The sequence below is a fragment of the Pungitius pungitius genome, chromosome 3 (assembly GCF_949316345.1).
Source record: "Pungitius pungitius chromosome 3, fPunPun2.1, whole genome shotgun sequence".
NCBI lineage: Eukaryota > Metazoa > Chordata > Actinopteri > Perciformes > Gasterosteidae > Pungitius > Pungitius pungitius.
In genome coordinates, this window is record NC_084902.1 from 21,043,961 (window position 1) to 21,063,387 (window position 19,427).

The following is a 19,427-nucleotide window of genomic DNA, read 5'->3' on the forward strand; positions in this document are numbered from 1 at the left end:
ATTTAATTAGTCAATTAACCTTCAATATTTTTTGGTGAAATGAAAAAATATCCATTTGAATATCGCAAACTATTCTGATAATGTGGAACTTTTAAAGAATCCAAAAATTGTGTATTCAGTCACACCTGGAGAGTAAAATCAACTTTATTCATGCTAACCCTGCCCTGTAGTTTTAAGACAGAGTTGATATTATGAATACATTTAATACAATGTTGCTAAAGTGACTCCATTGCAGTTCACCTCTTTAGAAGATGGAAGATGAAAATTGTTATAGCCCCAAAACAAAATAAAACAAGTAAAGGAAACAGTAGGGTTAGTATTCTCCCTCGCCAACTAGCCCAGCAAGTCTATCACAACGCGTTTCCTGTGGAATAGGCACTAATACAGACTAAGTGACAGAGTTGTTTGTCTGTATTAACTATATATGTGGCCTTTTGGGGTTGATAAATACACCATAAACATAATACAAACAATTGGAAAGGTTTAAATTTCAACATAAGGCATCAAAGGACAGGGTATGAATGCACAAATGATTTAGCATCAATAATATATTGATATGCAGTTGCTATATACAATGATATTATTTGATAAAAGTAACCCACTAAAGGGGATCAGAATTGGCTCTCCTCCTGAATTTCCTCCATTGTCTCTGCAAGTGTCAACTCCCCATCACTACTGGATAAGCTCTTTCTGTTGAGAAAGACAAGCCCTGTTGTGTCACAGTCCTTCAAACCCTGACCTTTTACCTCTCCTATTGCAAGTCCCGGACCCCCTTCATGTACAGCTAACTGGAGCAAGTGTGGATGTGTTGTGATGGTCAAGTCCTTATCAACAAAGTTGTCCTGCTGAGAGCACTGCGGGCGGTGCCCCCGGGTATTCCTGCGCAGGTACTTGAGGGGTATGCTCCAAGAACAGCTCCTGATTTGGAAGTGGTTGGTAAACAGGAAAAGTTGCCAGCGCTTCTTCAGTTCAGCTTGGACCTGAATTCCAGTTCAAAGAAAATTGTTACCAGTCGTAAAAACTACATGGTAGTTGGCATGGCAGTGTGTTACATTTTGGTGGATTTATTGACAGGGAAAATAATTAGGGCTGTCAAATGATTAAAAATTTTAATCAAATTAATCAGAATTTTCAGTGGATTAATCAGGATTAATCATTATTTGCAATTACACCTGAATCCTAACCATTTTTTTCTTTCTGAAATGCATACCAAAGATTAATGACACAGGTACATAATTATCATTATTCAACCCCCGATGGCACAGATTTACTTAACTAATTAATTAACTAAGGCTCTTACGGTTTTATATATAGTTTATACAGAATACAGATATGGATCAACAAGAAGGAAGTCTCCTCCGTAGGACCGACCTTCCCATTGCAGAGACCGCTCGGTAATTGACTACAAAAACTCTTAGACTTAATATTTTATTAACATTTAAAAACGAATAGCTAAATGACTGCAAAAAATAGTCCCCACAGATCGCACTCTCTGCCATGACGGAATGGAGTTAAACTAACCTATATTAAAGTCATTTTGATTGCCCAATCACAAGTGAGCCGATTGCCGAGTGGTTATCTCCGAGCACTGAATGCTGTCGATCCATGGTTCGAATCCTGCAGTTATAGATTTTTTTCTTCTCTTTTTAACCACTTGTCCAGCTGATATTAGAAAAAAAAGTTACTTTTGAGATACTAAATATGCTCCATTCTTTACTCAACTTGGCTCTCACAATAAAGTAAAGATATAGTCACTTCTTACGATTTTAATGCTTCCACATTTGAATTTTGCTTGGTATTTCATCTAACCTTCCCCAGCGACTGTTGTGATCAATTCTTTCCCACTGTGTCAAGTTAACCTAAATTAATTTTTTGTTAATGAGCCAAACAAAGATCTGAGAGAACAGTGATTCCCATAGAATCCACATGACAAAAAGGTGTTGTTTGTGCAAAAAATACGATTTGATGTGACTCTATCACCAGTTTCCAGAACTTGTAGCTTCTGCTTTGTCCGAGAATCATGTCACCGGATTTCCATTGGTCTCTGTGGCTTGAGACAGTCTCGCTCTGGGTTTTTCTGTGGGATAGTCACATGACTATGACCAGCATAAGCACAATTTCATCAAAAATGATGAGAGTGTGGCAATGAGGGCAAAATAGAAATATTTTTTTAACCAGATCCTGACGCTGCTCTGACCTCTAGCTCTTCAATCTTCACTCCATATGGTGGTGCTATTGAAGAAAGTTAAATAGATAACAAGCTGCTTTTTTAAAGTGATATATTTGAGGTAAGCATGAGAGGTAGAAAGCTGAAAAGTCATAGCTGGAAAGTCCTAATCATGATTGTTGGAATGGCATTCCAACAATAATGATTGTATTGAGTTTTCAATTCATGTTTCTACATGTATGTGAAAAATCACACTGCAAGCAGATGAAATTTACCTCTCCATTAGCAAAGCAGTACAGCACAGCGACTAAGAATCCCTGGAAAAGGATACACAAAGATGATAGTTAATGTGGCTTTACAACCAACAAAACAAAAACTTAAAACCTTACAGGTGTTACCTGAAATGAGCTGAGAGTGAGGTTGATAAAGTTCCTGGCGTAGCGACTGCTGCCCTCCACACATTCATCTATCAGCACAGTGAAAACCACTTCATGGAGTCCCAGCAGAGGAATCAGTACCAATGTTGCTCTGGCCAAGCTGAAGGACAAAATTATGCAGAAGTTAATAATTATAGCCAATTAAAACAGGTTATAAGTTTGCAAAATATACAGTTGCACACAATTCAAAGGTCTAAATAAGGTACCAAATAAGCTATAGTATTATGATTTGAAAGCTTCCTTTCCATAGAGAGATTTATGGTTGACATTTAAATGTACTTGCCAATCAAGGTCAAAGATGTTTCCTGAATTTTTATTGAGTTAGAAAGTAAAGTCAGGAACAAATACCTATATCTGTAGTCTGTCAATGTCACCTGATCTGCTTTCAGCTTGGATAGCAGTAGCATCAGAATCTTAATGAATATAAAGAAAATGACCTGCAATACATATCAAGTTAAGATTTAAAGGAATGCATTTAACATGAAATCTGGCACCAAAGAAACAAGACTTATAGGAGCAAGATGATGCATCTGTAACTGTGACCATCAGGTTGAATAATTATGCTGTGGTTCTCAGAAATGCTTTTAAGGATTGGTTCATAAATCACTTACAAGCACTGACAAGGTAATAGGGCCCCTTATTATCCACCAGAACCATTTGTTCACAATTGACCAGCATCTTAGAAATGAAAAGATTTTTAAAAAGTCAATCAGGTCATTATAACATGATCCGTATTTTCTAGGGGGGTGAAGAATGTAATCAATAACTCACTCTGTGTTTTCATATAAAATCTTGACCACTGTCCATGGTGTTACAAACAAAATAGGTGTGCCTGTAAAGTAACAAAAGAATAAGATCCAACATATACATTCACATATTGGCTCAAAAAACATTGCTTCATTCCTTCTCCATTATTTAAAAGTCAAAGCAATTTAGTTTGTACAAAGGCAAAGACAGGGCCTCCACTAGTAGGGTTGGGTACTGAAAACTGGTGCCATGTTGGTACCTACATGACTGATACCTACTGAAACGCAACCCAGATTTTGGTGCTTCCTTTCAGTACCTGAGCCAATTAAAAAAACGTTATTTACACTACTCTGACTCCGTCCTCGCATCAGCTGACATAACCCACTGCTTGTGGTATATATAGTAGCTAGCTAGCCATCTACCTTCTTTGTATTTTCATTTAAGTCAGTGTTTACCCTGTTTACCCTATCGGTTTAGCACCATACCGGAAAAAAACAATACCCATTCCTATCCACCAAGGACATTGCAATTTATGTCCTTTGTAACATTTTGATTTATAACATCCAAAGCTGCCACAGCTGCCGACCCCAGTTTCCTTTTTTTTAACCTTTAATTTTGCAATACGACAATATTTTACAATAAATTGGGTTAGAGTACGGCTATATGCAGGTGGAATTGGTTTAATAACAACATCCAGGTTATTGATTGTATTTTATATTCAGCATGTTTCACACATTTGGCTATTGTAATAATGGATACAATGACTTTTACTGTTTGGATTGATGAGAACTTCCGTATTAAAAAAAACGTATTAATTTGGCTGTAAATACATAAACTTTTTTCTGTTTTCATGTCTGTCCAAACCTACTGTGCCCACTTTTTCAGGGACACAAGTAACTTTTAAATCGAACAAGTCATTGTTACAATTCTTATTGTTTCCATACTGCCTCAGGGATTAATTAACTGTCTTCCAGATGCTGACATCCAGATCAGATCATCTCGAATTCCCTTCACCTGGTTCTCACACCCTTCTCACTTGCAGCCAATTCCCTCATTAGTCCCTTACTATTTAGGTGTGTTATTGCCAAGCTCTCCGGCATATCTAAAAATTGTTCCAGATCTGTTCAAACCAGTGGCGTGGGGAGAATTTCAGAGGAAGCCTGCCGTCTGATTTGATTCTGTAAAGACAGTTTAGAAAAACTATTTTTACTAAATCCTCAACTCTCCACCCTCCATCATTGCACTTAATACTTTCGCTAGCTTACCAAGCTATCAACACAAAGCTTCTGTTATTTCATTCAATGACGTTGATGCCATATTGTTATTTGAAGCCAACGACTTTGCTGCTTCCCATGACACTGTTCCGCCCTGCTCCAGCACAGGTTAATTTGAGCCAGCTGGATAAGTTTGCCACTCCCCTGGAAAAAAAAGGCTGCTCACATCCTCATTGATGAAGGAGCGATATCAGTTAGATTAACGTTTTATAGGGAGACTGTTCTCTAACACAAAGATCCTTTTTACATGGCGATGACGTCCTGTACGAGCACCATTGTTACTGAAAACTGGAATTGTTCATTTACAAGAAGATTTTCTCGAGCTGTAACGTCATGGGATGAACACCACACGCTGTAGCCGTGCATCAACTGTCCGTTCTGTTGATTTATACGTCGCTTAATAAACTTCTGGATGTTCCATGTTTCACTAATTTAATAGTTCAAATATCTGAACATATATTGTTATGTACAATAGATGCACATACACGCACATACATATGATATATAAGCTGCTACATCTATCCTCGTTTATATCTATCTATTCTGAAAAAGTTGAGATCATTATTCTCATTGGATGAAGATGCATTCCATGAAGCCTCCTGCCAGTAGGCACATTTAAAGAAATATAATTTGTTGACCTGTTGGACTAACTAACTAAAAATTCTCAGTTTTGACCTTAACTTTACTTGCATTTCCATTTCCTAGTTGTGCTTTTGGGTTCAGGTACTCCTTTACAGTCATGGCGATCTACCCCTATCCCAACTGGCTTTTGTTAAGGGTGGAAAAAACCCCAGAAATGCTTCAATTTATATGCAATCCTAAACAAGGGATGTAAATTGGCTTCCATCCATATTTGGCTGCTCAAACCAAATATCTGTGAGTTAAGCCTAAGTATAAAAGTAAACAAGAATCATTTCTGTTATGTCTGTTGCATTCAGGGACAGTAAGGAATGGACAACACAGTGTCAACATTTTTACAGGGATAATAATAATAACATTTGATACTTTTCTACATTGAGTCATAATTGCAGATGACAGTATTGGATTGTAAAGTTAGTTTCCCACCCTTTGGGAGTGACACGTCCAAAATTGACTTGAGAAGGTGAAGGGCCATTTACCGAACATTGAGAGTAATATTATTTTTAGTTACCCCATCCAAGCAGCATGTAGTTCTTCAGCAGATGTCTCTTGGTCAGCACAGCTGTGAAGAGCAGTGTGCGGAGGAAAATGGCTTCCACCAAGAGCCAGAAGAAGTTACAGGCCACAAAGTATTCCATACAAACTTTGGAAAATTTACATATCAACGCTATCTGTTGAAAGAAATTGTAATTTAGTATTGAAAATGTTATGGTTAATTGACAAGTACTGTAGTGCACATTTAAAACGTTTCACAGCTAAAACCAAATCAGCACGAGCAGATATGTGAATAATGATCAGGGTAATGAGGTAAAGCTTACTGAGACAAATTTCTCTTTTTGGCTATACAAAATGAAATCAACTGAAAAATAAGAATCATTTATACCGTAGAGATTGAATAGGAGTTCCATCCTGGATCGTCTTTGGGTAGTTTGGAATACATGATGTATAATACAATTTCCTTAGAAATGACAGCCATGGCCCTCAGGATGAATGACACAAAGAGATTCATGTGTATGTAGTTCCTGGTACAGTGTAGCTTCCTTGTAAGCAGAAACAGTAATTTGTAAACGCCAAAGATCCATACTGAGGGCATATTTCATGGCATAAGAGGTACATGAAACATTGACCATTTCTTGTTTTCACCACTATGAAATAATGTTTTTAAAAGTGGGTGCCTGTTCGGGTTCACAAGACAACATCAACAGATGCTATGAAGAATAAAACGTCAATCATTCATGGATGTATTAATTTCTTTTAAAATGTTGGAAAAAACATGTTTTACCTTTTTAATAACTCTAGATAAATCATTCAACATGTTTAATAGGTTTGAAGAATAAACTATACATTTTGGTGAGAAGCAATGAAGCCATGAAACTTTTTATAAAATATGATAATTTACATAATACACCTTCAAATTACTTGTTTTTTTCTCAAAATGATAAACGGAACAAATCTTAAGTTTCCTTATAATGTAATTTGGTTCCCATACTTTTAAATGGCTATCTAGAAAACAGATACATTTCTTAGATTGTAGTATAATGTTATCATACCTAAGAAAAAGGCAAATCTTCCATCTCCATACAAATTATTATATTAGTTTCCATCAGAAACTCCTCTATTCCCTACTACTGACCTCAACATGCCCATCAGGAGGGTAGCAATAAAAAGAGAGGACAAGGACATGGAATAGCCGATGACCGATATGAGCCTGAGGGCTGTCTGGCGCAGCATTTCATCCTCCTTTTACGTACACACATGCAAACACAAGAAAACTGTATAAGTTTAGTTAAGTTACTAATATAGAGACATTTTCAACTAAAAAATGTAGAAACCATAGATTTTACATTTTCTCACCTTGTCTTTGAAATAATGGTCCTCCTTACATTCTGAGTCATCCCTCCAGGTCTCAGAGGAATTATCCTTCTTTCGCCATACGCCATTCAATAAGCATTCCCTGTATGCCCTCCTGGAGCTGTCTGTCGGTGATTTAAAGACACATATTATTTTCAAGCCTGGATAGATCTTTGAGAGATCACTTTGAATGGGTCTGCTGTACTGAAAGGAATTTCAATGTCTGAAATCTCCCAATTAGGTATTTAAACTAATTTAAATGTTGATCTGACCCAATATGTAATATTTATTCATCAAAGTTCAGCAAAAGTACAATGAATGTTTGCTGTGCAATGTATGGAACTTCCTACAAGTGTGGCTAATTTGACTTCACACTTAAAATGCATTTTACTCAAGTAGTAAAACATAACATTGTTCTCACTGATCCATGGAAGGTAAGAAGGACAGGGGACAGACACATTCCCAGGAGATGAATGGGGCCAACACACAAATGTGTCGAACGTTCCTTTACAATAGATTCCTGTAAAAAACAATAATCTAGTTGTCACAAAGATCAAGTAAGAATCAAGCTAATTAACAGTGAAATACTTTGCAGACTGACCATTTTCTGGTAGTGCCCTTGTTGCCAGAGTTATGTTACATTCCTCCCAGTATTCGGTCCGTTTAGCTATTAGACTTCCAAGAACTGAGCCTGTTACCTGAATAAAGAGATTAAATAAATGAAATAAACTTAATTATTTTGAATTAAATTCACTTTGATAATGAACGGTCTCTACTAGAGTTGAGCCGGATATCAGGCTGAAACGAGTATCCAGTACGGATAAAGCACATTTGCCGAGTAAGAGTATTATACGAGTAATACGAGTCAATATCTGTGCTCGGATTGAATAAAAGTCCTCATTGGGTAGCTGACTGTGTCTGTGTTCTGAGATAGGCTAGTCACAGCGCCCCTCCCTTACACACACACACTGTTTGTTGTGTTGCTGTGTCCCGCTCGGCTCACTCATACACAGAACACCGAGAAGAGAACAGCTCTCTCCCTGCCTCAGTCATCAGGTTTGCAGGTCTTTCCCGATAAATTTAAAGAATTTCTTCGGCTTCAGGTTTATTATTTTTACTTCGGTTTGTTGTTCTTAACTAGTAGAGTTCAGATAAACGTGGGGCTTGTTAAAACGTGGTGCTTAAGAATGCGACTCGCGGATGCGTCTCTGCCTGTCGGAGATTTTTTTTTTTTTTACTTCACGCACTGACCTACTCTCTCTCTCTCTCTCTGTCTCTGTCTCTGCCGGTCATCAGAGTTTTTTTTACCGTCTGATGATCCCTTCACGCACCCAGTGTCTGACGTTGACTAGTTGTGTTACATAACTAAATATTAATATTACAAATTAAGCCACACACACACACACACACTTCCCAAGTTCATGTATGATTGGTCATATCACCTGTTAATCAAGCTCCCTGCGAAGGGTCAATTGCATGCTTAAAAAAGAGCATAATGGTTAAAGCCTCGCCCATTTCAAGACAACCCGACAACTTACGGGGTAAATCCTTCCTACTTCCGGGTTAAGCCCCGCCCACTTCCTGGTTAGGCCCCGCCCAATCCGAGTACAGATACGGATACAGATAATTCATATGGTTCAACAAATACAGATAATGCTGTACTCGCTCATCTCTAGTCTCTACACTGTAGAAATCATCTTTATTTTTCCAATACTTGGAAAAAACAAATATCTGTGGTGGCGGGCGTGGTTTCGGCTCGGCTGCAGAGGAGGAGAGAGAGGGAGTAGCTCGGGGAATGGTGACAGGAGGTAATGAACCTCCAGCTGAGGACAATTGACTAGATGACTCCCGATCTATTTAGGAGTGAAACAGGAGCGAGTGCAGGGGAACGGAGAAACCTGTGAGAATAAAACTATATTTAAAACTGTGAACAAGTGTCTGGCTGTCATTCCGACGGGGGGACGATGACGGACGACGATCGGCAGCAGGGGATATCAACCCAGCCGTTTATGGCACTGGGCCGGATGATCATGGAGCTGGCGGCCATCCAGCACGACCAGGCGGAGACCAATAGACAGTTCCTCGGGGCGCTCCAGGCCCAAGTGGGGAGACAAGCCCAGGCGTTGGACCAGCTGGCGGGGTGGCCAGCCGCACCCCCGACGTTGGCCGGGCTGACACTCCACCTGACAGCGGAGGACGTCCAAGCGTACCTGGAGGCGACGGCGGAGGCGTGTGGCTGGCCGGAAGACGAGTGGCCGGTGCGGCTGTTACCGCTCCTGATGGGGGAAGCGCAGATGGCGGCCATGGGACTCCCACCGGAAGCACGACGGGAGTATGCGGCTGTGCGGAAGGCCGTGGTGGACAGGTTGGGGCTGCTCCCGGAGGACCACCGCCACCGGTTTCGCGAGGCCAGGCTGGGGCCGGGGGACCGGCTGTTTGCGTACGGGCAGCGGCTCAAGGACGCCGCGGCCAGATGGTTGCTGCCGAACGGGCCGGGAGGGGGCGCAGGCAGTACTGGAGAAGGTGGTGTTGGAGCAGTTCATGGTGGGGCTCCCGGACCGGACTGCGGCGTGGGTGCAGTATCACCGCCCCCCGACCTTGGAGGCAGCGGTTACCCTGGCTGAGGACCATCTGGCGGTGCATCCCAGCGGGCGAGTAGGCAAAGGGTAAGCATCGACCGCGACCCAACTAGGAGCCATACCGCATGGAGGAAGACAGCGGAGCAACCCGCGACGGGCCGCGTTCCCCCCGGCACACTACCCACCAACTGCAGCAGACAGCGGTGCCATTCCCGACTGTTACGCCTCCACCCCGGCTCGGAAGAGGAGGTGGGGCGTAACTGCCCAAGACCACGCCTGTTGGATGCCAGAACCCGTACACTATGCACTTCAATAGCAAATAAACACACGCTGCTACAAAAAGTACAGAGTGAAATAATAATGAAAAGAAATGACAAGTACATACCATATAAATACACACAAAATGGTAGACAGGGGATAGGAGGGCTAACAGGTAGCAAGGCCTGTGGAGTAGGGCGGTGCCAGCGGTCTGTCAAAGCAAAGAAACAAAAGGACCCTGAGCTTCCCTATTGCTCTAATCCTACCTACCACAATCTACCCTATCAAACCACTTACCTAAACTGCTACAAAAACTGGGTGACAGCCACTGGCTTCTAACCTAGTGTGTCTAACAGAGGTTTTTCCTACGTGTGTATGTAGACCCCAGGGTATCTTACCTAGCCCTGCTCCACAGTGCTCTTGGGGTAAGTACTTAACACACAGTTTTAACAAACAACATAAACCAAATAAATCTCTCAATGTCTTATCTCTCAAAGTTTGTCTGTCAAAGTTTGTCTCTCAAAGTTCTATCCCAACAACCCTTCCAAGCAAGCTCTCTCAAACAAACATTTATACAGGAGAGCCGCGCTGGATTGGCTGGAGAATCACCTGCCACGCCCGCATCGTCAGCAGCAACTCACCGCACCTGTGAAGCACAGATTGAAGCAAAAAAAGGATGGGGGGGAGAAAACACAAGCAGCAGCCGGACGTAACACCGACCCACCGGGATTGTCTTAAACATCAGGGCAGGCGTGCTGGAGGTGCGGGCAGCCGGGATGTTGATCCAGCGCTCCATCACCCTCCCCCGGCCCGGGAGCGACGTACCGCGTTCCGGTAAAAATCCAGAGGGGTATACGCCAGGCGATGATGGATTCGGGCTGTTCGCAGTCTATGATCACATGAGAGCCTGGTTTGGCCCGGGGCATTGGTGGAGGCATCGCGGGTGAGAATTAGGTGTGTGTACGGGGACATTCACGAGTATCACGCTAATGGGGAAGGCTGCGGGGGTGCGTTCACGACCGTCAGGGACATGCGGTACGTGTGCTGTGCTCAGCGGTGACGTGAGGTCATCCGACGCTGCCGGGGGAGAGGGAACCAGCGGAGCCTCCCGTGGAGACTCCAGCAGTTCCCACGCGGATATCGCTTTGTGTTGGTCCTCATGGATTATGCAACACGATATCCTGAGGCAGTGCCATTGCGCAATATATCTGCAAAGAGTGTGGCGCAAGCACTGTTTCAGGTCATCTCCCGGGTTGGAATCCCGAAAGAGTTTCAGACCAGGGCACCTCGTTCATGTTGCGCACACTGAGAGAACTTTACAGGGTTACTGGGCATTAGGTCGGTCCGCACAAGCGTGTACCATCCCCAGACCGACGGATTGGAGTCCATGATCCGTAATTTTATTAGCGAAGATGAACGTAATTGGGACTAATGGCTTAATCCTCTATTGTTTGCAGTCCGGGAGTTGGAGATGGGGGTAATAGAAGAGTCCAACAGTGCCTGGTGTAGCCCCATCGTTCTGGTGGCCAAGAAAGATGGGGCCGTGCGGTTCTGCGTGGACTATCGAAAGGTGCACGATTCGATGCCCTGGGTTGACGAACTCCTGGACCGGCTGGGCACTGCACGTTTCTTTACGACCCTGGATTGGACTATGGGCTACTGGCAGATTCCCCTGTCAACAGAGTCCAAAGAGAAAACGGATTTCTCCACTCCGTACGGTTTGTACCAATTCACCATGCTTCCCGTTGGCTTGGTCGGTGACTCTGTGGGGAGCCGCTCCTCCACACACCTAATTTTTCTCTCCCTTTTACCCTGCAGACTGATGCATCGGACAGAGGGCTGGGGGCCGTTTGTCCCTGGAAGTGGGGGGTTTCGACCGCCCCGTGGTTTACATCAGCTGGAAGCTGTCAGAAAGGGAGGCCAGGTACAGCACTGTGGAGGAGTGCCTGGAAAAATTTGTGTCAGAGATCAAGATCAGGATCTAACTCAGTTAGCCGGATAACTTTTCAGGGTAACATTACATAGATCACTGGAACCTGCTCGACGCCGGCTTGAGCCAGCTGGCTTAGCTCGCCACTCCCCCGGAAAAAAGGGCAGCTTGCTTCCTCATTGATATTAGTTAGATTAACGTTTTATAGGGAGAGAAATGTGAGCTTCGTAGGGGACATTGAACCAGAGTGGTGCATGTTCAAAACTTCCATTGCTGAAGTTGCGGTAGTGAGTTGTGGCCTTACAACTCACTACCTTACGTGCATCAAGGGGCGGTAACCCTCGGTGGTCAGGCAAGCCATCTGACTGAAGAAGGCCTTTCGGGTTATGATATCTGGTGGGTCTCCGGAGGAAGTTGCAGTGCTCGAAGGGCAGCTCGAAAGGCTCGAAGGGCAGCAGCCTCTACCGTGATGGAGGCAAAGCAGCGAGTGTGGGAGGAGTTCGGGGAACTATGGAGAAGGACTTTCGGTTAGCACAAAAGTGTTTCTGGAAGACCATCCGGCACCTCAGAAGGGGGAAACGGGGAAGCATTCAAGCTGTCTATAGTAAGGATGGGACCCTGTTGACCGCAACCGAGGAGGTTATTGGTCGGTGGAAGGAACACTTTGAGGAACTCCTGAATCCAACTATACAATGCAATACAATGGTGGAGGCGGAGGAGGGATTTGCCTGGTGGAGGTCACTGAGGTAGTCAAACAACTCCGCAGTGGCAAAGCCCCGGGGATTGATGAGATTCATCCAGAGATGCTAAACGCAATGGGTGTTGGGGGGTTGTCTTGGATTTTCATGGACAGGATATTGAGATGTAGTCGGGGGGAGGAGGGTCTACAGTTCGGGGGGCTGTGGATTTCATCACTGCTTTTTGCAGACGATGTGGTCCTGATGGCATCCTCGGTCTGCGTCCTCAAACTCTCACTGAATCGGAGCAGCGGGGGTGGTATTGCACTCGCTTTACTGCACCATTGTGACAAAAAGAGCTGAGCCAAAAGGCAAAGTCAATCTTTCCTACCCTCACCTATGGTCATGAAGGATGGGTCATGACCAAAAGAACTAGGTCACGGGTTCAAGTGGCCAAAATGGGTTTCTTCAGGAGAGTGGCTGGAGTCTCTCTTAGAGATAGGGTGAGAAACTCAGCCATTTGTGGGGAGCTCGGAGTAGAACTGCTGCTCCTTTGCATTGAAAGGAGCCAGTTGAGGTGGTTTGGGCATCTGCCCCCTGGACGCCTCCCTTAGGAGGTGTTGCAAGCACGTCCACCTGGGAAGAGGCCCCGGGAAAGACCCAGGACTAGGTGGAGATGAGATGATATCTCTGCACTGGCCTGGGAACGCCTTGGGATCCCCCAGTCAGAGCTGGTAGATGTGGCCCAGGAAAGGGAAGTTTGGGGTCCCCTGCTGGAGCTGTTTCCCCAGCGACCTGACCCCGGATAAGCGGTTGAAGATGGATGGATGGAACGAAGAGAGTTCTGAGATCACAAATATCTGCAGTCCTATTACAATGACTTCCTGTACGAGCGCTATCTATGCTGCAGACAAGAATCATTTACAATTATAATACAGGTAATGAAATCCAGCGTTCTGATTGGTTGAGAGTGAGTCACAGGGTGTGCATTTCAGCGATAATGTACAGTTACTGTTCACATTGACCCAAGCATTCTTTATCAGTGCACAAAGTAACAAGTTAGATTTTGGGTGACCGTTGACATTTCCGTTTATAGCTCAGTGGCGATAGCCGACAAAAGACCGGAAATCCCAATAATGATTGGTTTTGGGCAATGCGAGCTTTCACAACCGGACATTAAGGTGGACGTCATGAATGATGTGAATGAATGAGATGGTGCAAGATCTTTTTTGCTCTAGACTACTGAAATGTGATACACAACGTTTAGTGGCTAATACTCTTTTGTGCTGAAGGCAGCTATTTACTTACTATTTATTATTTTGTTGGCAACCATATTATAAAAGCAATAAGGTACTTGAGGCAGTACTTTACCTTCAATAATGTAACAGTTGGGAGTGCCTAACACCCCTCGAACTGTTACAGTACAGCCTCTCGTAACTTATTGCTTAGCCAGTCTCCAGAACTTAATCCCATAGAAAATGTGTGGAGGGAGCTGAAGCTTCGCGTTGCCACGCGACAGCGACACAACCTGAAGCATTTGGTTAACGACCACTGATTTGCGAATGCTTCGTCCGGCTAGTTCCCCGACGTGCAAGGAGTAGCGAGGACCCGTCCAACGCTGCTCACAGCTTTAATTCTAATTACCTATCCACGTTAGCTCCGATAAGAGTGTCACGTACGGCTGGCTGGTGCAGGTAGTCAGGGAGGACTCGGACGCAGAGTTTCCAGGACAACCAAAACGTGCTCTTTAATGAGTTCAGGACCGACATGCACAACAGGTAATATGGAACCATTGACGCGACGCAAGACAAAAGACTGACAGGGCTTAAATACACAGGGGAGCTTCAGGTGATTGGACACAGGTGGAAACGATCATTGACACGGCAGACAGGACAGGACAAGGCAGTTAGAACATGAAACTACAAAATAAAGCCGGAAAAGAGCCCAAACCCTGACAAAGGGTTTCCATTCAGGTTCTTAATAATAAATCATAGCCAAAGTGACGGCTGTGAAGCTGCTCCTTTTAAGCAATGTTATACAGTATTCGTCTTAGTATCAGTGTTCACACTCATATGCTACACTCAACATTGAGAACAATAGCATTAAAAGAGAATTGAATTGGCATTATTTCACTTAAATTGCACTAAACTAACTTCAACCTTTAGCTCACTTGTTGAAATAAACGCTCCTTTGATAACCAAGCTATGCAAACTCCTTTTAAGGTACAAAAAAATGCCTGACTTTTAGGGGCACCCCTAAATTTTTCTTTTAATGCGCAGGCCAAATTTGAAGAATTTTTGAATATGATAAAGGCCTCAATAGTGCAATTGAAGTGGTGGACTAATAATAATAATTCTTCAAAAAAAACAAAAGGGCTTTGCCTGACCGTCAGTCGCCTCAGGCCCTAACAATTCTTCGAAACACAATATGGGTTTGCCCGACTTTCCATCGCCTCAGGACCTAATAATTCTTTGTAACACAATATGCGTTCGCCCGACTTTCAGTTGCCTCAAGCTTTAACAATTCTTCGAAACACAATATGGGTTCGCCCGACTTTCCATCGCCCCAGGCCCTAATAATTCTTTAAAACACAATATGGGTTCGCCCGACTTTCAGTCATAAAATTAGAGGTGGTTAAACTATGAATTTTGTGATCAGACAGACCTTGATGCGTTGCAATACGCATCTGTGGGAGCAGGAGCACTCAATGGTCTCTTCAGAACTCTCCTCAAATAGGGCTCCCTTTCTCGTACGTGGTTCAACTCGATCAAATGTCCTATTAGCCAGGTTAATTGACCCGATGATTGAAGTCATGCTAAAGGCTTATCTGCGCTCAAACAATCTTCTTAATTTAAAGCAGACAGAAATCAGGGTAATACCCTATCACCTATCAACTATGGTTTTCTAAAAGAACAGTGGTAAATAAATTCAACTGAAGAGCATTTTTTTCTAATGATGAGCAGGGGATGATTCGAAATTTAAGACCATAATATGTATATTTGAATCATTTCTGTTGTAGGAATTGAATGAATTGTACATATTTTATGCCGTTCACACTTGACATCCATTGCAGCAGAGCTGTCTATCTAATTCATTCAAATGAATCACTTTATGTATGTACTTTATGATTTATGTATTATAGATGTATACACTACTATTCAAAAGTTTGGAGTCACTATAGTCAAAGAAAAGCACAGCTAGATAACATTAATCAGAAATATCTACATGGTTGCTGGAAATGGGCCTTGATACACTCCAGCGTTCTAATGGTACATTGTTTGCAATCACCTTAGAAGACTAATGGATGATTAGAAAACCCTTGTGCAATTATGTTAGCACAGCTGAAAACAGTTACGCTGGTGGGAGACGCTATAAAACTGGCCTTTCTTTGTGCTATTTGAGAATCTGGAACATCACATAGAAAATAAAGGGATTCCATGCTAGAAAGTGAAAATTACCTACAACAGTGTGTACTACTCCCTTCAGAGAACAGCACAAATAGGCCTAAACCAGAGTAAAAAGAGACGTTGGAGGTCCCAGTGCAAAAGCCAAGTATATTAGAGTCGCTAGTTTGAGAAATAGACGCCTCACATGTCCTCAACTGGCATTCTTGAAATGATACCCGCAAAACACTAGTGTCCACATCTACAGTGAAGAGGCGACTCCGGGATGGTGGCCTTCTAGGCTGAGTGGCAAAGAAAATCCCATATCTGATATGTGCAAAAGAACACAGACATTGAACAGAGGAAGATTGGAAATAAGTGTTATGGACAGAAAAATCAAAGTTTGGATAGTGGGATATTTGTAGAAGGTAAAAGGGATTTTAAATGAGGGCTATCACTCCATTTTGTAACGCTGTGGACAGCGCTTGGTTGGAGCTGATTTCCTCCAACATGACAATAACCCAAAGCACACCTCCAAATTATGAAGAACTATTTAGGGAAGAAGCAGGCAGCTGGTGTGCTGTCTGTAATGAAGAGGCAAGCGCAGTCACCAGATCTCAACCCCATTGAGCTGATGTGGGAGCGTATGGTATGCAAGAAGTGCCCATCAAGCCAACCCAACTTGTGGGAGGTGCTTCAGGAAGCGTGGGGTGACATTTCTACAGTTTACCTCGGCAAATTAACAGCTAGAATGCCAAAGGTGTGCAATGCTGTAATTGCTTCAAATGGAGCATTATTTTACAAAAGCAAATTTCGAAGAACGAAATACATTTTTCAAATCAAAATCATTATTTCTAACATTGTCAATGTCTCTACTTTTCTATTAATTTTGCAAATCATTTGATAAATTGAAGTGTGAATTTTCATGGAAAACAAAATTGTCTGTGCAACCCCAATCTTTTGAACGGTAGTGTATATACATTCATGTGTAGGTTATAGACTATAGAACTAGGATAGGCAGATCTGTATGTTTGCATTAATCATAATGCAAAATTCAAGCAATTGAAGCAGTATGGAACATCCATCAGTTTCACCGCCATATAAGCAGCTTTCCCGATGTTTTCCACATGGCCAAAAATGTACAAAAGTATACCTCTCGCAAAAAAGCACAAGTCTGCTAAAGTCTCGACCGCGGCCTGTGGTGTTCACAATGTATGGCTCGAAAAGGTCTCGTAAATAAATGATTCCCTGTTGGCAGAATTGACAGCGCTCATATAAGTAGTCATCTTGATGCGATTACGGATCTTTGAGATATTTCTCCCTATAATACCCAATTCTAATATCGCTCCTTCATCAATGGGATCTCTTAAGGGAGGAGGCTGCTATTTTTTTGCTTATTCTACTAGGCTAAGCTAGCCTGCTCTGGAGGTTTATGTTCATTTATGTTTTGCTATGGGGATTTTGCCAAATTTGCTTGGTGGAACCGAAAAGCCGGACTTATACGGCTAACTCTGTTAAAGGAATGGGGCCGTTATGTTCCTTAAAGGAACATTGTCTGGCATTAGACTCTTCTTCAAATTCAGTCGGAGAAACATACCTCATTTACTGTTTAACATTACTGATGAAGTCAATTCAGAGAGAACCTGCACAGAACATGTGCACACAAAGGCCACTGGACGGAGTCAAATCCAGGATCTTCTTGCTGTGAGCTCACAGTGCTAACCACCACACCACCATGATGCCTTCATGAGAAAGATGACCTGTTATAATGCCACTGTAAATTTAGATAGAGAATAATTTTATCGCGTTGTTACTCTAAGGTACAACTCTAGACGGCCTAATTTGTGTGTGTGTGCATGCATGTGTATATTAAGCATTTACCTGGTGGATGAAGATAACAAAGAAGAATAAAAGGAGTAAAGTATGTCCTGTTGCAGCCTGGGTCCTCTTGTGCCATATTTGCAGCAGGGTTGGCATGGTACAGTCTGTTTACATTGGTTGCAGCAAGTTTTTGGGTTGTCAGTTGTTTGACCACCTCACCCGTGCACATGCAAGGCCTCCAAATCCCCCTTCTGTCTGGCTAAGTCCTTGCTAGTTTTAGTTTCCCCCAAACAATGGGTAGTTTGAGAATGAGAATAATTTTATTCTCCAGTTTGTGATGCTTGCTGTTGTTTTAGCCCCACAATTTTCCTAAACTTCAATTAAATCCACAATATCCTCTTGATCTGTTTTCCGGGATTCCTCGGCTGCACTTCCAGTCCTCCTGTCCCTGAAGAAGCAATGAAGTAGGTGGATTTGTCTGTGTAGATGCAGGGCCAGTGAGTCTGGGGATCCTCACTGAGAGATAAAATGTCCCGCCCAGTCCTCTCCCAACCAATCAATGAGAGGCCTGGGGAAAGCCAGCTGCACAACTGCACTAACTTTGTTGTCTGAGAAATGTGAACACAGCAGAAAATGGGTCCAATTTACCAATAGCAATATTAAGTGCACAAAGATGCTTAGCAAATACCACTCGTTCTGTAGAATCAGACCCGAGGTTTAAGCGTCTAAGTAAATAAGCATCACATGGGATTTCTGACACTTTTCAGGACTTTGTAATGCTCTAGTGCTGATAGTTTACACTGAGAAGCAAGAGCAGAGAGCCAAAGCTCAACAAGGCTCGTGCCCAGCATGATGCCTGTCTCACTACCATCTCAAGTTTGTTTTTGGGGAACGAAAGTTTAGGAAGGCTTATTGCCATATTATATAATTGTTTATGCTTATCCACTTTTAAAGCAATACGCAAGCAAACATTTGCCTATTTAAATCAACCAGCAATATGTAGCATCAAGCTATCTAATATTGACTTGCCAGCTATTTGTTTTCTTTTCTTCTAACATTGTCTTTTCATGAATTTGCTTGAATTTGCATTTAAAACGGGTGGATTATAGTTAGTTTGCCAGCTGGATAACTTCAGAAAAAATAACTAGCCAGAGTTTGGTAGCTGGAACTCCAAAAGCATGCACAACAAGTTTAAAGAGCTGCACAATTAGTTGTACCATGACCAAGCAATATTAAACATAGCACATTTTATTCATTAACATAAAATAAAGGATCTTAAACAATGAATGGAAATTATCACTTACGTTTTAGCATAAAGAGATGGTAGTATCTAATATGTTAGTATTGGCACCATCGACAAAATATAAATGGACTAGTCATTTAGGTTCCTATGCAACAGTATGAGACAGTGACCGAGACTTCTTATAGTCGGCAAAAGGGGAGAGATTAGTTATTTAATTAATGACCTTCAACCACAAAACCGTAGTTTGGGATCAGTTTGTGTCCCAAAGGGTTAAGTTAATGTGAAATGAGATATTTTCTTATTTTACAGCCAACCATCATGTTTTTACTAAACTTTATCAACTGTTTTACTACCGTAACCGACTTTTTCTCTCACAACCAACTTTAGAGGAAGAAAAATTTGAATGCAGCATTAGTACACA

At 42.5% G+C, this 19,427-nt stretch overlaps 1 protein-coding gene across 2 annotated transcripts; it reads right to left on the reverse strand.

Annotated features, from left to right (window-relative positions):
- Positions 1 to 224: 224 nt before the first annotated feature.
- Positions 225 to 18,240, reverse strand: LOC119219356 (glucagon-like peptide 2 receptor). Of its 2 annotated transcripts, none has more exons than XM_037474542.2 (13): positions 17,824 to 18,240; positions 7,717 to 7,813; positions 7,537 to 7,635; positions 7,119 to 7,240; positions 6,898 to 7,004; positions 6,148 to 6,304; positions 5,776 to 5,935; positions 3,376 to 3,436; positions 3,216 to 3,282; positions 2,953 to 3,017; positions 2,566 to 2,704; positions 2,443 to 2,484; positions 225 to 980 (listed from the first exon to the last, which is right to left on the reverse strand). In XM_037474542.2, the coding sequence occupies exons 1-13, from the start codon at positions 17,917 to 17,919 to the stop codon at positions 612 to 614; spliced, it is 1,581 nt and encodes a 526-aa protein (XP_037330439.1). In that variant the 5' UTR covers positions 17,920 to 18,240; the 3' UTR covers positions 225 to 611. The 2 variants fall into 2 exon arrangements, with proteins under 2 accessions (XP_037330439.1, XP_037330429.1); XM_037474532.2 differs by having other exon boundaries at positions 2,953 to 3,041.
- Positions 18,241 to 19,427: the final 1,187 nt, after the last annotated feature.